General features: G+C 35.2%; 5 protein-coding genes across 6 annotated transcripts; all 5 read right to left on the minus strand.

Annotated features, from left to right (window-relative positions):
- Positions 4,700 to 9,470, minus strand: LOC107626246 (the record flags this gene model as incomplete). The annotated part of the gene is given in 3 exon segments (XM_016329085.2): positions 4,700 to 7,976; positions 8,127 to 8,289; positions 9,133 to 9,470. Coding segments are annotated over 3 exon segments (3,554 nt in total), but the record flags the coding sequence as incomplete, so codon positions are not given.
- Positions 10,422 to 12,149, minus strand: LOC107626250 (anthocyanidin reductase ((2S)-flavan-3-ol-forming)). The gene is made up of 6 exons (XM_016329088.2): positions 11,980 to 12,149; positions 11,686 to 11,852; positions 11,410 to 11,610; positions 11,172 to 11,331; positions 10,877 to 11,090; positions 10,422 to 10,746 (listed from the first exon to the last, which is right to left on the minus strand). Exons 1-6 carry the CDS (start codon positions 12,113 to 12,115, stop codon positions 10,602 to 10,604), a joined length of 1,023 nt encoding a protein of 340 aa, XP_016184574.1. The 5' UTR covers positions 12,116 to 12,149; the 3' UTR covers positions 10,422 to 10,601.
- Positions 13,516 to 15,187, minus strand: LOC107626251. Of its 2 annotated transcripts, XR_001617501.2 has the most exons (5): positions 15,014 to 15,186; positions 14,778 to 14,880; positions 14,535 to 14,653; positions 13,694 to 13,989; positions 13,516 to 13,662 (listed from the first exon to the last, which is right to left on the minus strand). XR_001617501.2 is itself a non-coding variant. In XM_016329089.2 (4 exons), exons 2-4 carry the CDS (start codon positions 14,872 to 14,874, stop codon positions 13,870 to 13,872), a joined length of 336 nt encoding a protein of 111 aa, XP_016184575.1. In that variant the 5' UTR covers positions 14,875 to 14,880; positions 15,014 to 15,187; the 3' UTR covers positions 13,519 to 13,869. The 2 variants fall into 2 exon arrangements, 1 of the variants encoding a protein (XP_016184575.1); XM_016329089.2 differs by having other exon boundaries at positions 13,519 to 13,989; positions 15,014 to 15,187.
- Positions 16,272 to 18,806, minus strand: LOC107626252. Its single transcript, XM_016329091.2, has 2 exons — positions 18,450 to 18,806; positions 16,272 to 16,693 (listed from the first exon to the last, which is right to left on the minus strand). Exon 2 carries the CDS (start codon positions 16,675 to 16,677, stop codon positions 16,426 to 16,428), a length of 252 nt encoding a protein of 83 aa, XP_016184577.1. The 5' UTR covers positions 16,678 to 16,693; positions 18,450 to 18,806; the 3' UTR covers positions 16,272 to 16,425.
- LOC107626253 (protein HEAT-STRESS-ASSOCIATED 32) lies at positions 19,281 to 21,687 on the minus strand. Its single transcript, XM_016329092.2, has 5 exons — positions 21,397 to 21,687; positions 21,102 to 21,293; positions 20,784 to 20,997; positions 19,797 to 20,020; positions 19,281 to 19,669 (listed from the first exon to the last, which is right to left on the minus strand). Exons 1-5 carry the CDS (start codon positions 21,517 to 21,519, stop codon positions 19,559 to 19,561), a joined length of 864 nt encoding a protein of 287 aa, XP_016184578.1. The 5' UTR covers positions 21,520 to 21,687; the 3' UTR covers positions 19,281 to 19,558.

A 21,940-nucleotide genomic window follows, 5' to 3' on the forward strand; every position in this document is an offset into this window, starting at 1 on the left:
CGTAATTTTAGTACATACTCCTGTTGTGATTGTACTCGGCTAACAAAATGCTACGTGTACAAAATCAAAATGTATATATTTACATTTGCATTTGCATTGTTACGCAGTTCTACAATAGTCATACCATTTATGTTGATCTTCCCTTATTAAAAGAAAGAGGGACCGTATCCATTCTTATAGCTAGATGACGAGAATACTAAATAATGTGAATAATGAATATATCGAATGTTCAATTTAATAGGTATGTAAATGATTATGTTTATTATTTTTAATTGGATGATTATTTCTTTTTATTTAATTTATTCATGCACAGTTAATAATAACTGAATGTTCAATTCATTAAGTGTGCAGATGGTTATCTTAATATTAAAATTTAGAAATTAATTTAAGATGGAATATTACTTTATTAGATCAATTCTAAAATCTATTATTCAAATTGTCTACACAAATTATTCGCTACCTACCAAAACGGATAAATTAAATATTTGAGAACTCTAATTCAGTTATCCATCTCTATTCTTCACTTATGCTGAGACCTAAACAGGCATTAGGCATGTTAGATGAATAGCTGAGACATATTTCCGATTCTGACCTGCTAATTAGTATTATATGATATAATCCATTGTTGTGTGTAAGGGATTACATAAATCCCACCAGAAAAATAGCACATTAATTAACTACGACTACTCTACTATACGTACCTAATAAGATTTTGGCTGTTATATTGTGTGGTTAAAATGAGCCACATAGAGCTTATACCTTAACAACAGGATATTCATTCTTTCTGTGGTGTTGGTCTATTCGAGATTTTCTACGACAACGAATGGCTGACTGGCTAGTATATATAGTTTCTAAATTGGTGTGCCAACAGTGACAACACGTACAATTGTCACTTATTATGGTGGAGATCCAACACCTTATTAGATTTTTCTTGCAAATAAAGGAAAGCACATGCATTACATTACGCTACGTTCCGGTTAAGAGAAAAACAGAAACTGGTGTGCCGCACCTATAGTTGCTTCCCGGTTAATCTGTGAGTCGGTCATCCCTAAACTTCCATTATACATATTGTACAGATATTCCATTGGTTATGAGTACTTATGGTTGATTGTTTCATATTACCGCTTACTAAATGGCCCACACGAACAATGTGATTGCGTATATACTTGACTAATCAATATGAATCTTAATTTGAAATTTTGAATGTTGTGTCTTCATCATAGTACATATATTTATTTGCTTCATAGTTTCCAGCAGATAGGGACAAAATACGGTTTGTTAGAAGCAGTAAACGAACGGACCCAGTACAGTAGAGGAAAAATGGCACATATTGATGAAATGCACCATCCTGTCACTACTATTTACGTACTTGCCATATGCACGTGTTCTAATAGGATGTGTCAATTAGTTTTTATTAAAATTATTTAGCATATCTAAATATTTATTATAATCGACCCCACTTAGTGGGACAAGGCTTTGTTGTTGTTTGTTTTTGTATCTAAATATTTATTATAGGTCTTTATGATTTCGATTTTGTAAATATCTTTTTATATTGTATCATTCGATACAACTTAAATACATATAAATTTTTTCTCAACTGCTCTCTCTTATTCTCTCTAACGGAATGAAGCCCTTCTAAAGTGGAACTTATATATCATAAAAATTATAAATTCAATGGTGATTAATCTCTCAATTTATTACTAGCAAATCTATCTCTATATTTAAGAACCTATTAGTATTATTGTCGGTGCGTCCATGGCCCTCAAATTCTAATGGTTATTGTAGTGTGTAATATAGACTACAAGTATATCTGTAATTCTGTATATATAATAATAAATACGCTGTATACTTAATTTTATGTTATATTGAACATTACTTCCCTTTTTCAAATGCATGAAAGAGATGTGTTCCAGGATAGTTAGTGAGTTTTCAATTTTGAGAAGCACAGAATCACAGATTAGTTATTTTTTATTTTTTTTAAAAAAAATTGTTTTAAATTGAGTATAGAATTATTGAAATCGAGACTAAATAATGTTACTAGTTCCTTCCAAATATAAGCAAATGACAACAAATTGTGGTTGGTTGATTCAGAAATCTATGGATATTTAATGGCAGACATGCATGCTTGCGCAATGGTCTATTATTCGCTTCTATATCTTTTTCAATAAATTTGTTCTGACGAGACTGACAGTTTTATTTAGATAAATATAATATGTATTAATATCTTAGCTATTATTTTTACAAAAAGATATAAGATAAAAATTGTTGGATAATTTAATAGGTTGATTAAATCACTTAACATAATACGTTGCAATTTCTTAATTATTATCTTTATGGAAAAATATCTTCAATATGATTAGTTACTTAATAACAAATCAAATCAATTAAAGCATGATTTTAGATATTTTTTGATGGTTGTACTTGAATTTGAGAAGGGAATTGAATCAAGTTAACTTAAAATTTAAAGTTTCAAACTCTGTATTCACTGAAGCTGGAAATGCAGAAATTTTTTTCGTTTTGTCTTATGGGCAGAAAATAAACGGAGAAGGGAAGAAGAGAAAGAGACCAGTGGTTTAGATTCCAAGTGCCATGAATTCTACGTCCAGTCTCCACCACAAATCATGGTGGAATCTTTATTATAATCCACTGATTACAAACATAAATACTATTGAATTACAACCTAATTCAACTAGTATCTATCCCTAAGCTTTCTTCACCAAAGTTTAGTACCCAAAGTACTGTCTCAACTTGGAAGGAGAATTCAAACAGATTCAAACTGATCACCAAGTGTTAACCCAACCTGGCAAGGGGAACTAGTCCTAGTTCAACTTCCATTTACACAAGAATTTAGTGGCTCTTTTGCATCACTCTTACCTTTTCTCTCTTGGCTTTTACAACTCACATTATTAGCCTTTTTCTCAAAACAGAAAATGACACAAGACAACCATAACAATGAAAATCAGAAATTAAGTTTGAGTAAAAGAAAAAGATTTTAGCTCAATAGTTGAGATGATACTCTGAGTTTGTGCTCTCTTTTTCTTGTCTTCAAATGTTAGAATGAGGTTAGTTATATATCTTCAGCTTGTCTTCAAATTTTGCCTCTTCCATTTCTTGTACCAGCTACCCGTTGGAGTTGTCTCAGCTGGCATGCAGTCCTTTTTTATTTCGCTCCACTATCTCTGCTGCTTGAGGAGCCCGTACACCACCTCTGTGGTCCTTTGCTTTGCTTTCTTCCTTGACATGCACTCCTTTTTCATTTTATTCCATTTCTCTGCTGTCCGAGGAGCAGCCCCACTACCTCTGCTCATTAGCAAATTTGTGTTTTGCTCTCCCATACTCTGAAGTTTGCTTTACTGATGTCCTTGGAGTGGTGGTAGTATCCTAACTGTCCTTGGTGTGTTGTTTCTTCTTTTTTCTTCCAGCGTCTTGCTTTGTTCATGATGTAGACAACTGCCCTTTTTCTTTTATCAAATGGATAGCCTTTTATTTTTGCTTAACGGTACTATGTTAGAGTGCTTTGGACTTGTGCATTAACTTGAAGCAGCAAGGGAATTGGAATAAACCAACTACATTGTTTGGCTGTGAAAGTGAGTATTTAGGCCTGTAACAATAAAACACACATTAAACAATATTGGACTTTTAACCCAACCAATATCTGTAATCATTTATTTGCCCAAAATCAAACTAAGCTCAACACTTTTGTTTTACAACATTCTTGGTAATTACATAGCTTGATTTGTTACTTTTAAAGCCTTCACATACATTTTATATACACATATGTCGGCATAGTGAAATACACAAGAATCTGTTTAATACTTAGATAGCATCGATCATGTACAAGCCTTTCAATTAATTTTTTACCCACATTCCTAAGTTCATGATTTATGCACAGACGTCCTTGCAAATAATTACACTTCACAGGATTAGCCCAAGGTTTCTATAAGTTACTCATTCTATTCAAGAGACACTACCAGTAAAAGTTGCGCATTTGTGCATACATGATTTACATTTGTTAATCAAAGGAAAAGGATCAAGTTTGATGCTTGAAAGAGGAAAGGCAAGGCTTAATTTGGAGTCCCATATATGGCAAAAGGGAATTTTACTCAAGCTAAGTGATATCAGTTGCTACCATCATCATCATGCATGAGATAAAGAGGTTATGGGAAAGAGGAGAGATCGATACAGAGAAGCCAAAAATAGAAAGAGAAGAAGGAAAAGATGAAACATACGAGGCTAGGGGATAGCTATTTATCTCTTCGACATTTGAAATTCAAGATGTTTTAATAATGGATGCTCATTAATAATACAGCAAGTTTGGGTTGAGTGGGTTTTGAAATTCTTATAGGAACAATGTTAGTAGTACCCAATAACCCACCTTATCAACTAATAAAACTTAGTTGTGAATTAGTTAATCATGCAATAGACCTTCAAATTTCTGGTGTGGTAGTTGTGAATCAAGTAATAGACCTTCAAATTTGATCATGTTTCTATGATCATAAAGAAGGTGGTCAGCCGTACAATGAACTTGTTTTCAACAGAAAGCATACACACAATATGAATAAACGCACCATATATTTACCATACAACATGGATTCTCTCCATACAACATGGATTCTCTTCACCAATTTGAACAATTTCCAGCTTGAAACTGTACCATCATCACCCAGATGTCATTGAATTCAGCTTCTTTTCATACATTTTTTCACCTTTAGTGACATTGGATTTCACAGGCTCTTGTCTCTCCGGGCCTCTTGATGCAACATTAGCATCTTCAATTCCAATAGCTTTCAGAGCAGATAAGAGTTGAGGATCAAGAAAATCCTCAACAGTCACATCTTCGGCTGCATCTGGTTTATTGGCATCATGGGCTGCCAACTCCTCCAACTGGGTTTCGATCGCCTTTGCCTTTTCAAACTCGGCTTCTGCTTCCTCTGTGCGGCCTTCCCTCCGTAGTTTTAGGGCTTGGCGTTTGTGCCCCAGGGACTCCTGTTGCAGCTTGAACCGATCACGGCTACTCAATGGTTTTGAAGCAACACTTGTTGACTCTTGCTTCGCGGCAACACTTGTTGACTCTTGCTTCTTTACAGCATGAGATGCATCAGGAACATTGTTTGCAGAAGAAGTAATTGGCTGCGCACTTCCATCCTCCAAACTCTTCTCTAACAGCTTGGCCTGCCGGAGTTCTTCTTTAGCTTCTGCAAGTTTCCCTTCTCTTTTCAAAGTAACTGCCTTCCTTTTATGAGCTAAAATATCTTGATGTAGGTGGTCCATGGAAGCATAATTCTGAGCAGCATTTAACTTGCTAATGTTAGGTTTTTCATTTGTGCCAGTCAATTCTCTTTTCGTGGTAACACTGTTTTTGAGTTGCTGATCTTGGCTGAGATTTTCCGAGGAGTCCAAATGAATAGGATTACTTGTTTGAGATGAACTTGTTGAACCATCACTAGTAAGTCTATCTATTGAATGCATGGAGTGGCCAGCTGAAGTGCTATTATCAGTTGTTTGTGCTGTGTTCATCTTTTCTGCAAGATTTTCCCTTGAAGCACTCACCTTGGCTGATAATGAATCCTTATTTTCGATTGGCTGAGAGGGAGGAAGCACTGAATTACCTGACTCCCTTAAGAATGGAATATTTGTATCTGAACCTTTATCCACTTCAACAGTTGATCTTAAACTCTCAGGTTTTTCCTGTAAGTCAGATGATTCAGGCATTACTGATTTTTCATCCTCCATTTGAGCTTCCAGACTCTTGGTCATTCTTAAAACTTCCTCAGCTTCTTCTATTTCTCCTTGGCGCCTTAAAGCAAGAGCCTTCCTTTTCAATGCTAAAAGTTCTCTTTGAATCTCACCCTTACTCCTAGAAGCTTTAGCAGGAATACCTGAAGACGAATTGTGTATATATAGTTCCTTTTTAGCTGGCTCTTTTTTTACAGTCACAGGTTCAAATTCATCCTTCCACCCCAGATTGACGAGCATGGAATTCAAGGCGGGGTCACGCATATCCTCTTCCGAAACAAGAGTATTGCTTTCTTCATCAATTGCAGATTCAACTGGAGGATTTAAGATTTCATGTGTCATCATAGTAGCCTCAACCCGTGCTTCATTTTTTGGTGCTTCCAACTCTGAAAGCTCTGTTTCCAATGCTTTAGCCATGCTTAGCACTTCCTCTGCATCTTCAGCTTTCCCTTCACGCCTGAGAGCAAGGGCCTTTTTCTTTAATCCCAAGAGCTCCCTCTGGATTTGACCCTTATTTTTTCTTGGTGCTCTAGAATTCTTAGTTAAAGAAGCATCACTGACAGGCAGAGAATGATCATTTTCTTTCTTCAAAAGCTTGCTTGGAGAACTAGAAGGTTCATTACTGTCATCATTCCAACCCAAGTCCTTAAGGAGTGAAAGATAGGCTGGATCAGACATATCTTGATCTGTCACATCATCTTCACTTCCTTCCTCAACTTGCATATTTCTATGAATATCAGAATGCTTTCTTGATGTATGCAAGACATTGTCTGTGGTACTACTTATCTGAGGTGCTTTGAGATTTGAAGCCTTGTCCAACTCTGTCAGCTGACGCTCAAGATCAGCCCCCTTTCGCATTTCTTCCTCTGCTTCGTTCAGTTTTCCTTCCCTTCTCAAGGTAAGAGCCTTCTTTTTCGAGCTCAAAAGCTCTCTCTGAATCATCAGTCGGCTTTTTGATGCCATTTTTGAAGCAGAAGTATTAGTGGCATTAGTATTTCTCTCATCAAATTGAATGGAGTCTGATCCATTACCCGTAATGTCAGAACTCATATTTTTCTGAACAGCAGTGGACTTTTCAAATATGGTGCTGTCTTCCGACTCAAAGCCCCTTTCTAATAACTTCGCCTTTTTTAAGGATGCCATTGCTTCTTCAGTATTACCTGCCCGCTTCTGATTAAGAGCTTCTCTTTTCAAATATTGAATTTCACTAAGCACTGCTTCTTTGTCAATGGTTTGGGACTTTATGAATGTTTGTTCAGGTTCAGTCCAACCTATTGATTCCAAAGCAACAGCTAATTCAGGGTCCATCATATCCTCTTCAGTCACTTCAAAATTAGCACCAAGATCATCAGAAATATGAATAAGGCCATCAAGATCAAAACCTTTCCCATGATCATGCAGATTTGAACCTTCTTTTTCATTATCCATGCTACGGATAAGCGCTGATAGTTCATCATCAGAATCTTCAGCTTCAGCTAGGAGTTCCTGTTCTTCCAGCTGCTTTTCAAGAATTTTAGCTCTTTTTAATTCCTCTTTCGCCTCTGCAAGCCTACCCTCACGCTTCAACGTAAGAGCCTTTTTTTTCAGAGCAACAACCTCAGTCTTGTCAATTCTGCTGCCCTTTTCTTCACCAGTCTTCGGACGGACTTCTCCAATGATTGATGACAGTTCACCCTCCAAACTCAAGCTTGCTGGCTTTCTATCTTCACTATGTAGATCCATATCAGACCAACCCAGCTCTCTAAGTTCAGACATAAGATCATCCTTTTCTTTACCCTCATGAGGAAGTGACTTTGTTTTACTGCCAACCTCTTCTGGACTACCTTTGTTATGCATGTCAGACAAGTTTCCAGAAGATAACATCTTCTTACGGTTCTTCCTTAACTGAATTTCCAAAGAATCAGCCTGCCTCTCAAGTTCCTTTCCTCTCTTAAAAGATCTCAAGGCCTCCTCAGATTTCCCTTCTCCTTTCAGAATTTTGTACTTCCTTTTTTCCTCCAATGCTTGCTGACGTAACTCATCAGGAGTGGTGGATCCAACATCAATGCCCAGAATATCAGGCTTATCATTTGAGACAAATTGTTGTATTTCGCTGTCATCAGAATTGGAAAATCCCTTAGCACTTGAAGATGATGCAGTGCCACTTGATTTTTGACTGCTGGGAGCTTTTTCCTCTCTACCAGAACCAAGAATCTGGCTTAAAACTTCATCCTCATCTCTAGAAGTTGATTTCACGTTCCCTGGATGAATTGAAGTGAATATTTGAAAATATGGAACTGAAGTGATAAAGAAAGAAAGAACATAATTGACAGAGTACAACTCCAGGGTAAACTAGTACACATACAAAAGATTTTGTTTTTCAAAAAAAAGGAGAGAGAAAAGAAAAACACCTCTTCCCAGTCTGCGTCCCTGTCTCAACTCAAACCGTGCTGCCTCTTCTAGCTTCTTACATGGTTCACAAATACGTACAGGGGAATCACCTTGTCCACGTAAAACCATTCTTTGCTGGGTACAACTGTTGCAAAACAAGCCCCCACACCTTCTACAATGATGCTGAAACATGAAAGAAAACTGCCTATTAAATTTTGGACAATTATTGCTAACATAGTTCCAATAAGACTCTTATAAGCAAACATGGAGAAGCATATTCCGGCATATGAATCCCATTTTTCAATTTCCACAGAAGACCAAAATACTGACTTAACCCATCTCATTGTGTTTATTGAGACCAAAATTCCATTTGACTATAACAGAAACATTGAATTACCCATCTCATTGAAAATACAGATGCAATGCAGAAGGGAAGTGGTACCAAAAGATCAAAACACAACCACATGACATAGACAGATGTTCTTTTCTACATTTACATAAATGAGTAGGAAGTAAATTCGCACGTATTCTCCCAATGGGAAAATGAGCAAACGAACTACTCTTGTATTCATGGATCAATGAGAAAAGCACAGCATTTTACTGTAGTTTTGACAGTTGGAAATATTGTAATGCAAAGCCAATAAGTTGAGATAGTCATTTAGTTAGGATCAACTAAGAAGCAATCTAACACATAATTATACACATACAACAATATCTCTTATAAGCATGGCATTTACATACAATTAAACCATGTAATTGAAAATTCAGTCAGCTTAACCGGATTATCCCAGAAAAATCACTGACGACTAATTTTCAAATCACTTTTAACTTAATGGGAACTAACTATCCGTGAACGTAACAACATCAATGACAAAATTTCAATCGATCATGAAAAATCATGGGCTTTCTCCCTAAAAGCAAAAGTTTCAACATTTGCTCATAGAAGAAGAAAAGAATGAACAATCGGATCATGAATAATATGAAACAGAACCCAAGAGAATACAATAAAATAAAAAGAAGAAGAACCTTGCGATTGATGAAGGTGAACTGAGAGGAACATCCCTGGCAGTGTGAGGAATCGACGACCCAAGTATTCCCTCGCAGCGAAGGCTTTGGCGGCAACCCGATCTTCTCCAACATGTTGCTCCCTTTCTTTTGTGAAGAGAAAAAAGGATGGGGAAAGATAATTAGTCTGGTTTCGTGGGAGAGAGAAAAACGATGAAATCGGTGAAGAAGAAGAAGAAGAAGAAGAAGAAGTAGAAGAAAAGTGGCGATGGTTGCAAGCTGCCGATCCCGAAACGCGTACGTGACTCCGGTTCTTGTACGCCGGGTTTAGCCAGTTTCACATACGCGTTCAATACTACGTCGTCGTTTTGCTTTTATTCATTTTTCAGATTAAATCAATTTTTGGTTCCGGAAAGTATTATTGTGATTTTTTATCATGCTAGGCCAAATATTTTTAAACTATTTTCATGTGTAATGAATAAGAAAATTAATTATTTTGCTAATAAATTTTGTTATGAAGCATGCACCTAACAATTTTATATCACATTTGATTATATCAAATACTATTATATAGATAAAAATAATTAACTTACACATTCATTGTTTATATATAACAAAAGGATCAATGTAGAGATTGATCTTAAGTCAGAACATGTGAGTGGAGTAACATACATGCCTTTATAGTTGGAAGAATAATTCCCAAGTATTTCTTCGAACATATACTGCTGGACCAGTTCAGGATACTCCACAATAATATGAATAAGGATGATGGTGGTACTTGAAATATTTGTAGGTGTTTTTTTTCCTCTTGTTTGTTCTAATCTTCAAATTTATGCATTACATTTCCCTCATTTATATTCATTTCATCAGAATGATATATTATCTTATTTGTTAGGAAGCATCAAACAATGTTGTATTCTCGATTTAAAGGGTCCTACTTTCATATAAAATGAACTGCAAGTTTCCTTTCTCACTATTACCCTATAAAGCTAGAAGCATAAAATCTTTCTTTCCAATGTACTTTTGAGTTTTAAAATCTAAATTTTGCTGAGCAGGTCACTGATTTTGGGCTTTCCAGACCTCATGCTTCGATTGTCCGAGGAACTTTTGGATATCTAGATCCGGAGTATATGTCTACAAGAACCTTCACTGAGAAGAGTGAAGTTTATAGTTTTGGTATGCTACTCTTTGAGCTTATTACTGGCAGGAATCCACAGCAAGGTCTCATGGAATATGTAAAACTCTTTGATAGTTTGATGTTATGAACTTGGAAAGTATGAAAGTTAACCATGAATTAATCCATATTTTAGTAAAGTAATTAACCATGAACTAATCCATCACAAACACAGTAGGAAATTGACAGTAATAAGCCTACTGTTTCCTTGATTTAGGTTATTGTTTAAATTAATACATCACACTGGACTTCAAGAAATGGCTAGTTATTACATAACAAGCGTAAAGCATGCTGAAGGCATTGGATTTATCAAGATCTAGTTCTTGAGGGCACCCTTAGTCTTTAAGTATTCCACAGTCTGATCATAAATTTCTTCAACTCCATACTTGAAACTGAAGCCTTCTTTGATAAGCTTCTCAGAAGAGACGATTAACTTTGTTTTGGAGGGGCAATCATTGAATCTGCAATTACAAAATTGAAAATGAGTTGAAAACGGTATACATAATAAAGGCTTCACATAAAAGTGCAATATGAAATCAACAAAACATGATTCTCAAAAATTCACACCAAATTTCAGAATTAGAAGCTTACTCAGTTGGAACTTTATACTGAGGGTACCGTTTGTTAAGAAACTTAGCAAGCTCAGGAACACTAGTGTTGTGGCCACAGCAAATGTATCTACCAGAAGCTGATTCCTTCTCTGCCACAAATATATGTGCCCGGCAAATATCCTCCACATGAGTTATGGATATTGAACCTGACAGCATCTGCATTCCTTTCAAACCATTTATGAGGAAATCGTTGCCTGCAGGGTTTCAAAGAATACCATTCTTGAAACATGAACGAACTCAATTATTATTAGGAGTATTTGTAATGTTTTTTGAACCTGTTATAAGGCATGTGGCAAGGCCAACACTAGATGGGATATCTGGGGTGAGAGAAGGACCAACTGTGAGGGCAGGTATGACAGTGATGAGATTAATGTGATTCTCTTCAGCAAATTTCCATGCAGCCTTCTCAGCTAGTGTTTTGGATGCTGGATATCCCTGAACATTTGGATTACCAACTTCACTTTTAGTATCTATCATCATTCAATAATATAGTTTGGTTTCTATATACATTACCCAAGTAGGTGGCTTTGCAGTGTTCAAGAATTCAATATCAGTCCAGTTGGTTTCATCCATGACCAAACCTGTCCCATTGAGTTGGTTTATAGTCACTGCAGCTGCCGATGATGTCAGGATTACTCTTTTAACTTGTTTTGCTTTTGAACATGCTTTCAACACATTCAGGACACCTTTTATTGCTGGCTTTATCATGTCATTCTGCAACATGTCACTCTTTTTTAATTCAATCACTCATTCACACGTTTAAAAGTATCTAATTTCAATGTAAAATACCTCAGGGTCTTCAGAAGCAAAGTTCACAGGGGTAGCAAGTTGGAAGACTAGTTCACAACCTGCTATTGGGGCATCAAAATCTTCTTCCACTGTTAACTCTGCTCTAAATATCTTCAACTCTCCCACACTTTTTAGTGCCAATAGGTGAGATATTTTCTTAAGATTATCTGCACACAAATTTTGTTCAATTCAATAGAATAAAATGGTAACTTTAATACATTTTTAAAATTTATTGGAATAACCTGTTGATGAAACGTATTATTAGAATGCATGGTAGAGAGTGAATAGGCCAACCTGGGTTTCTAACAGTGGTGTTGACGGCATAACCTTTCTCAAGCAACTGCTTTATGAGCAAAGAAGCCACAAAACCAGTTCCACCAATGACGCATGCCTTCTTCTTATTCTCCATTTGGTTCTCGATGCTAGCCATGTTCAAAGATGTAATGGGATAATGGAGAGTTATACATACTTGTTTGCTCCTTAAATAATACGGTGTTTCATTTCCATCAGTTACTTGAGCACGTGACCAACGCATCAACAACAAGTCCTATGAAACTAGCTGAACAAATCTATCAATTTAGTAAGAGAGATATATATTAGAATATCAAAATCAGGAAAATATTAAAGAGGATTAAAAAAAAAATCAATGTAATTTATTAGGATATTATTTCATAACGAGCGTACTCTTGATCTTTATATTAGTAAGAATCTTGTAATCACAGATAAAAAATATGAATAATAAAAATAATACTTTTCTAAACCTCTTTGATATTTGTCTGATTTTGTTTCCTAATTATGATATTCTAATAATATATTCATTAAAGTTATTTAACCTTCATATATTCATTTCAATATTTTTAATTATCAATTCCCACCTCACCTTACAGACTCACATGATTCATCTACTATTCTAACATCTAACGTTTCACCTGCACAAGCATATAACAATAGCTAAAGGTGGGGAGAATTCTCATCCTCTATATATATATTGCTATAATTTTTATGATAAAGATATTACACTTTATTTTTAAGATTGTTATACACCTTATTTAACATTTGAAAATTTAACATTTATTTTTTTATTATATGATATAATTAAAAAATTATTAAATTTATTTTATCTTAATTATCCTATAATTAATGTAGTCTTTATTGAACTTAATAATTCATGTGGGACTCGGTAACGCTGTATTCCCATGGAGAATGGAGATGTATAAGAACGTTTTCCAATCATGAAAATTGAAGGTGCATAATATGGGTTGAGAAGCACGTTTTGGCTCCGTGTATTGCCATCTTTTTTTTTTCATGGTATTTCACTATTTCTCGATATGATAGGTTAAGAATTAATTCGCGGTGAATCTGAACATTTACTTAAATCGACGAGTGAACTGATGTTTAACAATATAATAACCGAATTTAGATTTTGAGCACTTATTATTCATGGCTGTTGGCTTTTGTGACCTAAATCTAATCACTAAGTTCTAAGTGCTTCCACAATGTTAGTGGAAATATACACAAAATTTCACTGGATTTCTCATGCGATGTGAGGCACCTAACTAATTTAAATGTGAGAGAATGGTAGTTAGGTAGTTTGATTAAAATTTTTCCCCTGTAATTTACTGCAAATGTCCAATGCTTTAAATTTCTTTAGTTAATCAATCAACATTTCCATGCTCCATCAGATAATGCTTTTTCTGCTCCCTTTTTACCAGCTGATCTACTAAAAACTATATATAGAAATTAGAATAGATGTCAAAATCTATGGCTATATTGGCTTACTTCTTAGCCAAAAAAGACGGTGACATCTTCCTCATTTTCATGTGACAGCTAATGGAACATGAATTAGGAAATCTGCTATGCTGGGGTTTCAAATAAACCACTTAAGATTTAGCAATCCAGCAGTACATTCAATATCAGAAACGAGGCATTCAACTAACGATGGGAATCATGAGAAGTTGAGAACTAAAGCCATAGCAACTTCCAGAAAAGAAAATAACATCGTTGGAAACTATTTTTGCCTAGTCCACTGAGTGTAAAGTTCACTCTGTTAAGAAGCAATAAATATTACCAAGAACTCGCTCTTTAGCATTAATCAAAACATAATTTTTCTTGGTACTTGAAAGCATATTCTGTCTCTGAATCACTGGCCAAATTGAATGATATCTTTATTTGCACTATTTGGGTTCAATCATCATTCTCATCTAGTAAATGCCCGTAAATTTTGTTCCAACGCTCTGAAGCTTCTTCTGGTGTGCGGAAAGTCCAAATGTGAGGCTTTGAACTCTCACGAGCTTCCAGAATTTCCTGCACAAAGTAATTCATCTTATTACCAGAGCTGAAAGCTTATTTTGATCCTGCAACTTGTGCAATGCAACAATGAAAAAGCATGAACATGAATGAGGCCATTCCATAGCATACACATACCACATGAAGATTGCAAGCAATAGACAAACAATGCAAAGAGGAAGAATACCAAAAAAAGATCATTTGAAAAACATAGCTATAAGCATTCTCAGACTCCTCATAAATTATAATCAAGCTGCAGAAGAACTACCCCTCACATAGCATTGATATCTGCCTTCACTTTTCCATTACTGCCAACTCTAGCATAGGATTGATCATGAAATCGAATTCGGTTCTAACTCTAACTATGTAGGCAGCATGACAGCAAAAAAATTGCAAAATCTAATGTATCACTTAACATAATCAGAGATTTGGGACCTGAGAATAGTAAAACAGATTTGAGGAAATCAACACAAAGAAAATGTTTCCATCATCTATAAAATTAAATATTCATCCAATTACAGAGCACAACACACGAAACCAGAAAGGATGAGGAGGCAACCAACCTGGACCTCGGATTCCCTCTTCGTCTTGAGATTTAAGCAATCAAACATGGCTTTCCATTGCTTGGAACAATTATCAAGAACACCAACCCTGTAATATTGCTGCATCTGATGAACGGGGGCTGCGCGTATTCAAACAAAAGTAAAAACGGTGATAAAAATTCAAATTTGATTAGTAGTATTTAGCTAACCAGATTGAGAAAATAGGGTTAAAGACAGTAACGGAAGAGGGATGAATGGAATTACAATAGCAGAACCAGAGAGCATCGAAGCAAGCGGAGCACTTCAATTCGCGCTTAACAGTAGAGCCGCGTGGATATTCCTTCTCTTCCGCCTTAGACATAACAATCTGAGATAAAGTCAATATTTCTTTGACAGTTGCCAAATTTTGGAGCTATGATTATGAATTGATTGCTGAAAACCGAACAAAAATATAGAAGCAATGAAATAATGAACCCCCGTCAGCAATGTAGAAACCAAACCTGTGGATTTTCGGAGCAGGAGGAACGACGATGAGGGGAAAATGGGGAAGTGAGGTGGAGCTTAAAGATTTCTTAAGTGCTTCGGCGTTGCCCTCTCTTTTCAACGGAGACCAGAAGATCGTGCCTGGCGGAGCACGCAGTAGCTACGGCGGTTCCTATCTTTCTCTTTTTTTTGGATAATGGGTATAGGATTTGGGCCCCTTTGCTGGATTGGGCCAGTCAACGGGGAGCTGGCCGAATAGTAGTTGACCATAAGAAAAGGGACTTGATACTCGTCATCATCCAATTAAATTCAATGCAGAAACTAACTTAAGATTGGTTGAGTCCGTTTAATCTCGCAAGTTTGAATTTTACTTTATACATGCAGCAATTTATTGATTAATGACTGATCTTAAATGAAGTTCAGATTCATGACTGGATTGGTCCTTGGCTTAAAAAAAACCGTGGGCAACCAAATAAAAAATTCAATGCAGAAATCTGGGGAATTATTAAGGTTCTCAGCATGGCTTGGACAATCAGCAGGACAGCAGCCCCATAGAAATTCACTATGATGTAACTTGGTTTGTCACTTTCGTTTCTCTTTTTTTTTCTCTTTTTGTTTCTGTTTGGGCTTCGGCCCCCTATGTCACCAAAAATGCATCTTTTTTTGTCTGTTTTTTATATTCTCTCCATGTGTGTTGAACTATTGATGTGGCAACTTTATTGCCAAGAAGATTAAGATAACCGAGAGATGGATTAATTATATAAGTTTTAGTAAAGTTATAGTATAGTAATAGACTACCGTATTATCCAATTCATAAAATGACCATAAATGATTAAATTATATAAAAGGCCTTCACAGTTTACAGTTTACAGTTAACAGTTAAAAATATCATTTTTTTTTATATATAACACGAAGTTTAAATACTACACTCCCAAACCAGTAATCACTTTATGTTTTTTTTTTCCTCCCTTAAAACTAAACTCATTACAGGGTTTCTCAACTACTTCAAAGATATACTGAAATTTTAATTGTTTATATGCAATTCAAAGTACTTATTTTATTATTCTAGGAATTTATTTATTTTTAGTTAGTTTGTTATTTTTATGAGTATGCTTCAAAATCGCTTGATACAAAATAATGCAGGATCCAAAATCTGGTTGAACGGTTGACGATATAATTCAAGATTTGACAACTATAATTTTTGGTACTAAGGACGTTCTTAAATTAGGCAGATTAGAACAATCAACAAAAAGGAAACAATCAAGGGATAGCTTCATTATACAAGGTCTGTAATCTGTATGCATTTGTGCTCACAATAACCAAGATAAATACTATGTATACATATAACACAATGATTATACCTGAGTATGTTTCCATTTCATGTCACCTAACACAATCTCCACCAAAAATAATATTCAAATCACAAATGTCAAAGATGTTTCAGTTTACCCTTGGCAACAGAAGCCTTAAGATGCTGCATATGACATGAAGCTTTCTCAGGTCCTGTCAACCCAGAGCAAATGTCACTGGCTCCTAATGTGACAGCAAAGTAAAGATAAACACTACAAAGGAGAACTAGTAGAACAAGAGCTGACAAGAGGAACCGGTGCCTCTCCATGAGTGTTGACCAACTTCCCAGTTCATTCTTTGTGAAGGGCCTCCTGAAAGATGGTGACCTCATCGGAGCTTGCCAGAAGCTGCATGTCATGTCAAACATTTGTAGTTTGTAAATATCCAATACACACATATCTTTGGCTTCACAGAAAATATAATGAAATGATTCATTTTTATTTCTATTCTTTTGGGGCTTTGAGAAATGACATCAGAATCACATTCCACTCAAAACTTGAGTTCGGAAAATGTAGTGAATTGTCTTCTTGACTTGGCCTTAAATAAAGAACAACGGGATGTTCATGCAACTAAATATGAAAGCATCCATAGCTCAATAAAAGCCATGAATCACACTCATTTCATTGGTGTACATCAAGCAAGATGATAGGAAAATTGAAAAGCCTAAAACTACACAATTTCAATCTCTAGTGAATTACAATCAGTTCTCAAGATATCAATGCATGAGACCGCTGAAAGTAGATTCAACTAGTTACACATCCATCGCTTTGGAAATTCAAAATATTTAAGAATTGGAGAAATCCGCATATGTTGAATAATGTCAAATGGCAACCAAACTGGAAACAGCAGCTTTCAAGTTCAACCACAATGGAAAACAATATGGTAAAAGTAGTCTATAAATTTCATGCTAGAATAAATAAAATAAACAACGATAGCAACATCAATTGTCATAAAACAGAGAGCCTCAGCAAAATATATTTTGTCATTAGACTCTAGAAGAAAATAGACTCCTCCAGATTTTTCACCAGATGACATAGGCCAGCCTGAAGTTTAACAAAATCGAAAATAATATTTCCACATTAACATAATAATAGTGCAACCCCTAAAAACCACTGGAACATTCTTTTCAGTGATACTTCAGCAATGTAATGACTCAAGAACCAAGAAAAGAAGACAATTTTCCCTCTTGCAAAACTGGTTCCTTTTCTAAATATATAGAATAGAAGGTAAACCATTTTTCCCACTCAGAAAAACATGTTCAAATATTATATATGATTATATGAATTGTTATAAAGCAAATATGCTGCAGAAGTAGCTTATAATTTATCACAATTTTCCTGTTTCACTTCTATTGTTGGAACCCTGATCCTGAATTGTATCAACCACTATAATAAGTTGATAGATACAACACAGCTGTGATCACAAGAAGTCAAAAGTGGGAATATAATTCATAAGAGAATTGTTGATTGCAAATTGCAATAATAGCACCTAATCAAAAGTGTAACTACTCTTAAACTCATCATACAATGCCAGTAGGCTTGCAATGGAACAACATAGATCTCACTATGACACTATCTATAATTCTATACCAAATGGCAATATCATTTTTTACCTATTTTCTTATCCTAGCAAGATCAATGAAATAGCCACGGCAGGAAAACAGATACACAATCCAAGGACCAATACTGTTGATAAACAAAAACCATCCACTCTCAACCAAGGTCACACCAATGAGAATAATAGTTCCTTCGCAAAATTCAGGATGAGAATATTAATTAATTTAAGCCCACAAATTGAATCTACCGAAACCCTACCCCGTTTTAGTTGCAAATTAATATGCAAATGCAACATCAGATCTGAAAATTCAAGCAGTGAATACTAAGGCAGTATCGAAACATGAATTAAAAGTCTCATCTAAGCAAAAGTTACTCCACGCTCATACAACAAAATGTTTTTTTGTTAAAATTTTCCGGGTAACATATACGTATACACAACAAAATCCGAGACTAGAGATAATCCAAGACACAAAGCAAAGCGAATCAAAACCAAAACCGTAGATGAAAACACAGATCGAATAAAAGGGAAAAGGAGAAAAGGCGTTACCGTGAAAATGGAAGGGCGTGCTTGATTTAAATTGAACTGAAGGGGAAGAATAGGGCGTGATGCAATTCGCGATGAAGAGCACGTAGCTCAGCAGCATAAACTAGAAGAAGATTAGAAAAATAATAACGGAAATGTATTTATTGTTATGTTAGGTGAGAAAGCATGAGATCCATCAATGTCAAAACTGATGCACACAGTCTAATATGCCGCGGGGATAGACAACGATTCGTCGCAACTTGCAACTTTAATGCAAACACAAAAGAAAACTTCTTTAAATCCTGTGGTTGCAACCTTCCCCGACTCTTCTGTTCTTGGCCTGTATTTTCTTCTTAATATTTTTTACGTCACAAGGCTTTAAATAAAATTTTTCTACTTATAAAATTAGGAATTTGTGATTTTTATTTTCAATCCTTAAAAAAAATTATGGTGTTGATTCAAATAAATATTATCATTCTTTCCAGTATCAATTATTATGTTCACACCCATATTTTAAAGAATAATAAATATGAATCTCTTAAGTTGCTTTGTATGTGTTGAATAATAGGAACTACTTTGAAAAGCTACAATATCCATTTTCTTTTAACACTATTTCCTTAACGAATAAAATAAATTTTAGTTAAAAGGTCATAACTCATAACTAACCTATCAAAATTTCAGGGAGTAATCCTATGCCTATCCCACATCACCTTGTTTAACTTGAGGTTGTCTTGATGCACATTAATTTGGCCTATAATTATGAGATAGAAGTCCAAAGCAAATTACAGCCATGCGCACATGATGACATTGCAAAAGGCAACTCTAGTAGAGTAGCAGTCTAACACATACTTACAATAGAAATGACGAAATTATCGCTTTCAGAATGTTTCAAGTTTTCTTCACATTAGGAGCTATATATTGTACGAATAATCCAACACAAAATCAAGTAGGGAAATGCATTCCTTGGAGAATATATTACAAATGCTTCTATCTCCCCTCCTGAATTTTCAGTCTTCACTCTTCATTTTTTTTAAAAGATGTTTTTAATTTTAATACCCACTATAACAAACACACATGACTTCTACATTTGACAAACAAGTCCAGTACAGGGTGCTACACAAATTCATGTCCCTTCAGAACAGGAAATATGAAGAACCAAGAACAGATGCATGATTTCTTCCCAAGTTGCGCCCTCGGAGGCATTCCACATCAACAACATCCGAGTGATCTATGAAGAGATTCACCTGAAACATATCAAAGAGGTATAGTATATGTTTAATATCCCAATAAAATAAAATGAATAAAAAAACCCTTAATATCAATAGAAGATGTGGTATGTAAATAAACATATAGTAGAGAGTATTCATTTACATTTGGACCATATTGTTTGATAAACCACTCGGATGTTCTCTGATTTGATGCTTCAAACATAGTCTTCTCAATCCCAAGCCGCCCTATGATCTTCGCTATAAGGTCTGCGCGCATGTTATCAGCATGTTTGGAAAGATCATCAGCATCAATCATTATCATGTCCGCACCGGCTTCCAAACATCTCTCAGCCCTTCTGATCAAGAGATCCACATCTTCCACAAATTCTGTGGCAAAAGTTTCAACACAAGTCAAACTAATATTTTGTTGTATGGTGATTTTGGGTGTTTGTGTGTCATTAACAAGTACAGAACATTTATATCATCATACTCTGCCCTTACAACTTACATCGCTTATATCACCCTTAGATTTTGGTATAAACTTCACTTCAACACTCAAACTCTTATTTTTCAAATTTGATCACGATGGTTATCCAATTGACATCCACATTATATGCTCAAATAGCCCTCAATCCAAAAGGATTGATACCATGTGCACCACCAGTAACTACAAGCTACTGCTTTCTAATACAGCATTCAAATTACTGAGGAAGATGATAATACCATGGTAAAATATGTTCTGCATCATCCTTTTGATTTCATACACATTCTAACTTTGAAATTTAAGAAAAGAAAAATTAAATGAATAAAAACTTATCTTATTATCTGCATTCATTCATCTGCTTAAAGACAATTTATCATCCAAATTGAACTCACAGACATTCTGAATTTCAATATTTCATTTCATTTCAACTCATTGTACTCAGCAAAATTAGAAAAGGAAGAGCATAGAGCAAAACAGAGACATGCTATATTTATTTTTCCCTCCAAAAAGATACGAGTTAACCATTTTATGAGGTAAAAGCTGAGCTTCCATTTAATTATGAGGTAGAATGAGCAGGTATCGGACAAGTTTACATCTCAAGATAAAATTATAAAAACATAAATCATAGACACACACACGCGCTTGCGCGCATATAAATATGGTTACCAGATGATCTGGGCGCTGAAGGAGGAATATAAGCCCCAAAAGCCCTATAAGGACCTCTTGGAATATCAGACTCCTTAATCTTGACCTCAAAATGGGGCTTAGCTTTCATGCCACCACTCTTAATCAATCTGACAAATCTGAGAAGAGTCTCTTCGGGAATCCCAAGTGAGCCCACATTGAGCTCAATTGTGTCAAAACCCATCTGCTTGCATTCCTGTCACAAGTCACAGCAATAAATCATGCAAATTATTATTGACCTAGCACAACAATAACAAACAGCTAATTAGAAACCAATAGAGAGAATTCTCAGACTCAAACCTCAACAAAATCTTTGAAAGCAGAAGGACCTTTGGGAATGGTGTGCTCAGCCCAATCACCAGTGCTAACGTACACATCATGGTGATGAGCCATGTCGATCACTTCTTTGAGAAGTGACTTTGGCATCAAGCTGTGAGACCCTCCAGAAAACTTCAATCCGTCAACGTACTCTCCCATTGATTCAAATATATCCTAAAATTAATCAATTAATTGATTAATTAATGTAATCTCCACTTAAGCCTTATATAATTAAATTAGAGGCACGCAATGCAGTGCAATGCATGATAATGTTAACCTGAAGAACATTGTGGTTGAAGAGAGAGTAATCAGGGCTTCTCATCTCGGTGACGCCGTAGCGGCGAGGCTTGGAGGGGCGGTCCTCGTTCTCCTCGAAGCTCTTCCATCTGTACGCTGACATTTCTCTTTCGCGATGAGATGAGAACTCAAAAGAGAGGAAGCGGGGAATTGAAGATGGATTCTTTTGGGATTAATTATTGAATCGAATTTCTCTCTGCAAATATCCAAATGGAAATGGATGCTGATTGTGATCGTGATTGAGTTCCTTCTCGGAGCTGAAAGAAGGATGCAGTTCCTTCTAGAAACACGGTTTATTCATATTGCCACGTGTTCATTCATGGTCTTTTTTAGACAATAGAACTTTGCATTTACACTTTGGATAAAAAATAAAAATATAATAAATAAAAATTTATTTTACTAAAAAAGTAAAAAAATTATAATAAAATTAAATTATATTAATATTCTTAAATCTTTTATTTTTTTACTAATTAAAGGATGAATTAATAATTATGTTAATATTTATATTTTTTTTCTTTGTTTTC

The sequence above is a fragment of the Arachis ipaensis genome, chromosome B02, assembly GCF_000816755.2.
Source record: "Arachis ipaensis cultivar K30076 chromosome B02, Araip1.1, whole genome shotgun sequence".
NCBI classification, from domain to species: domain Eukaryota; kingdom Viridiplantae; phylum Streptophyta; class Magnoliopsida; order Fabales; family Fabaceae; genus Arachis; species Arachis ipaensis.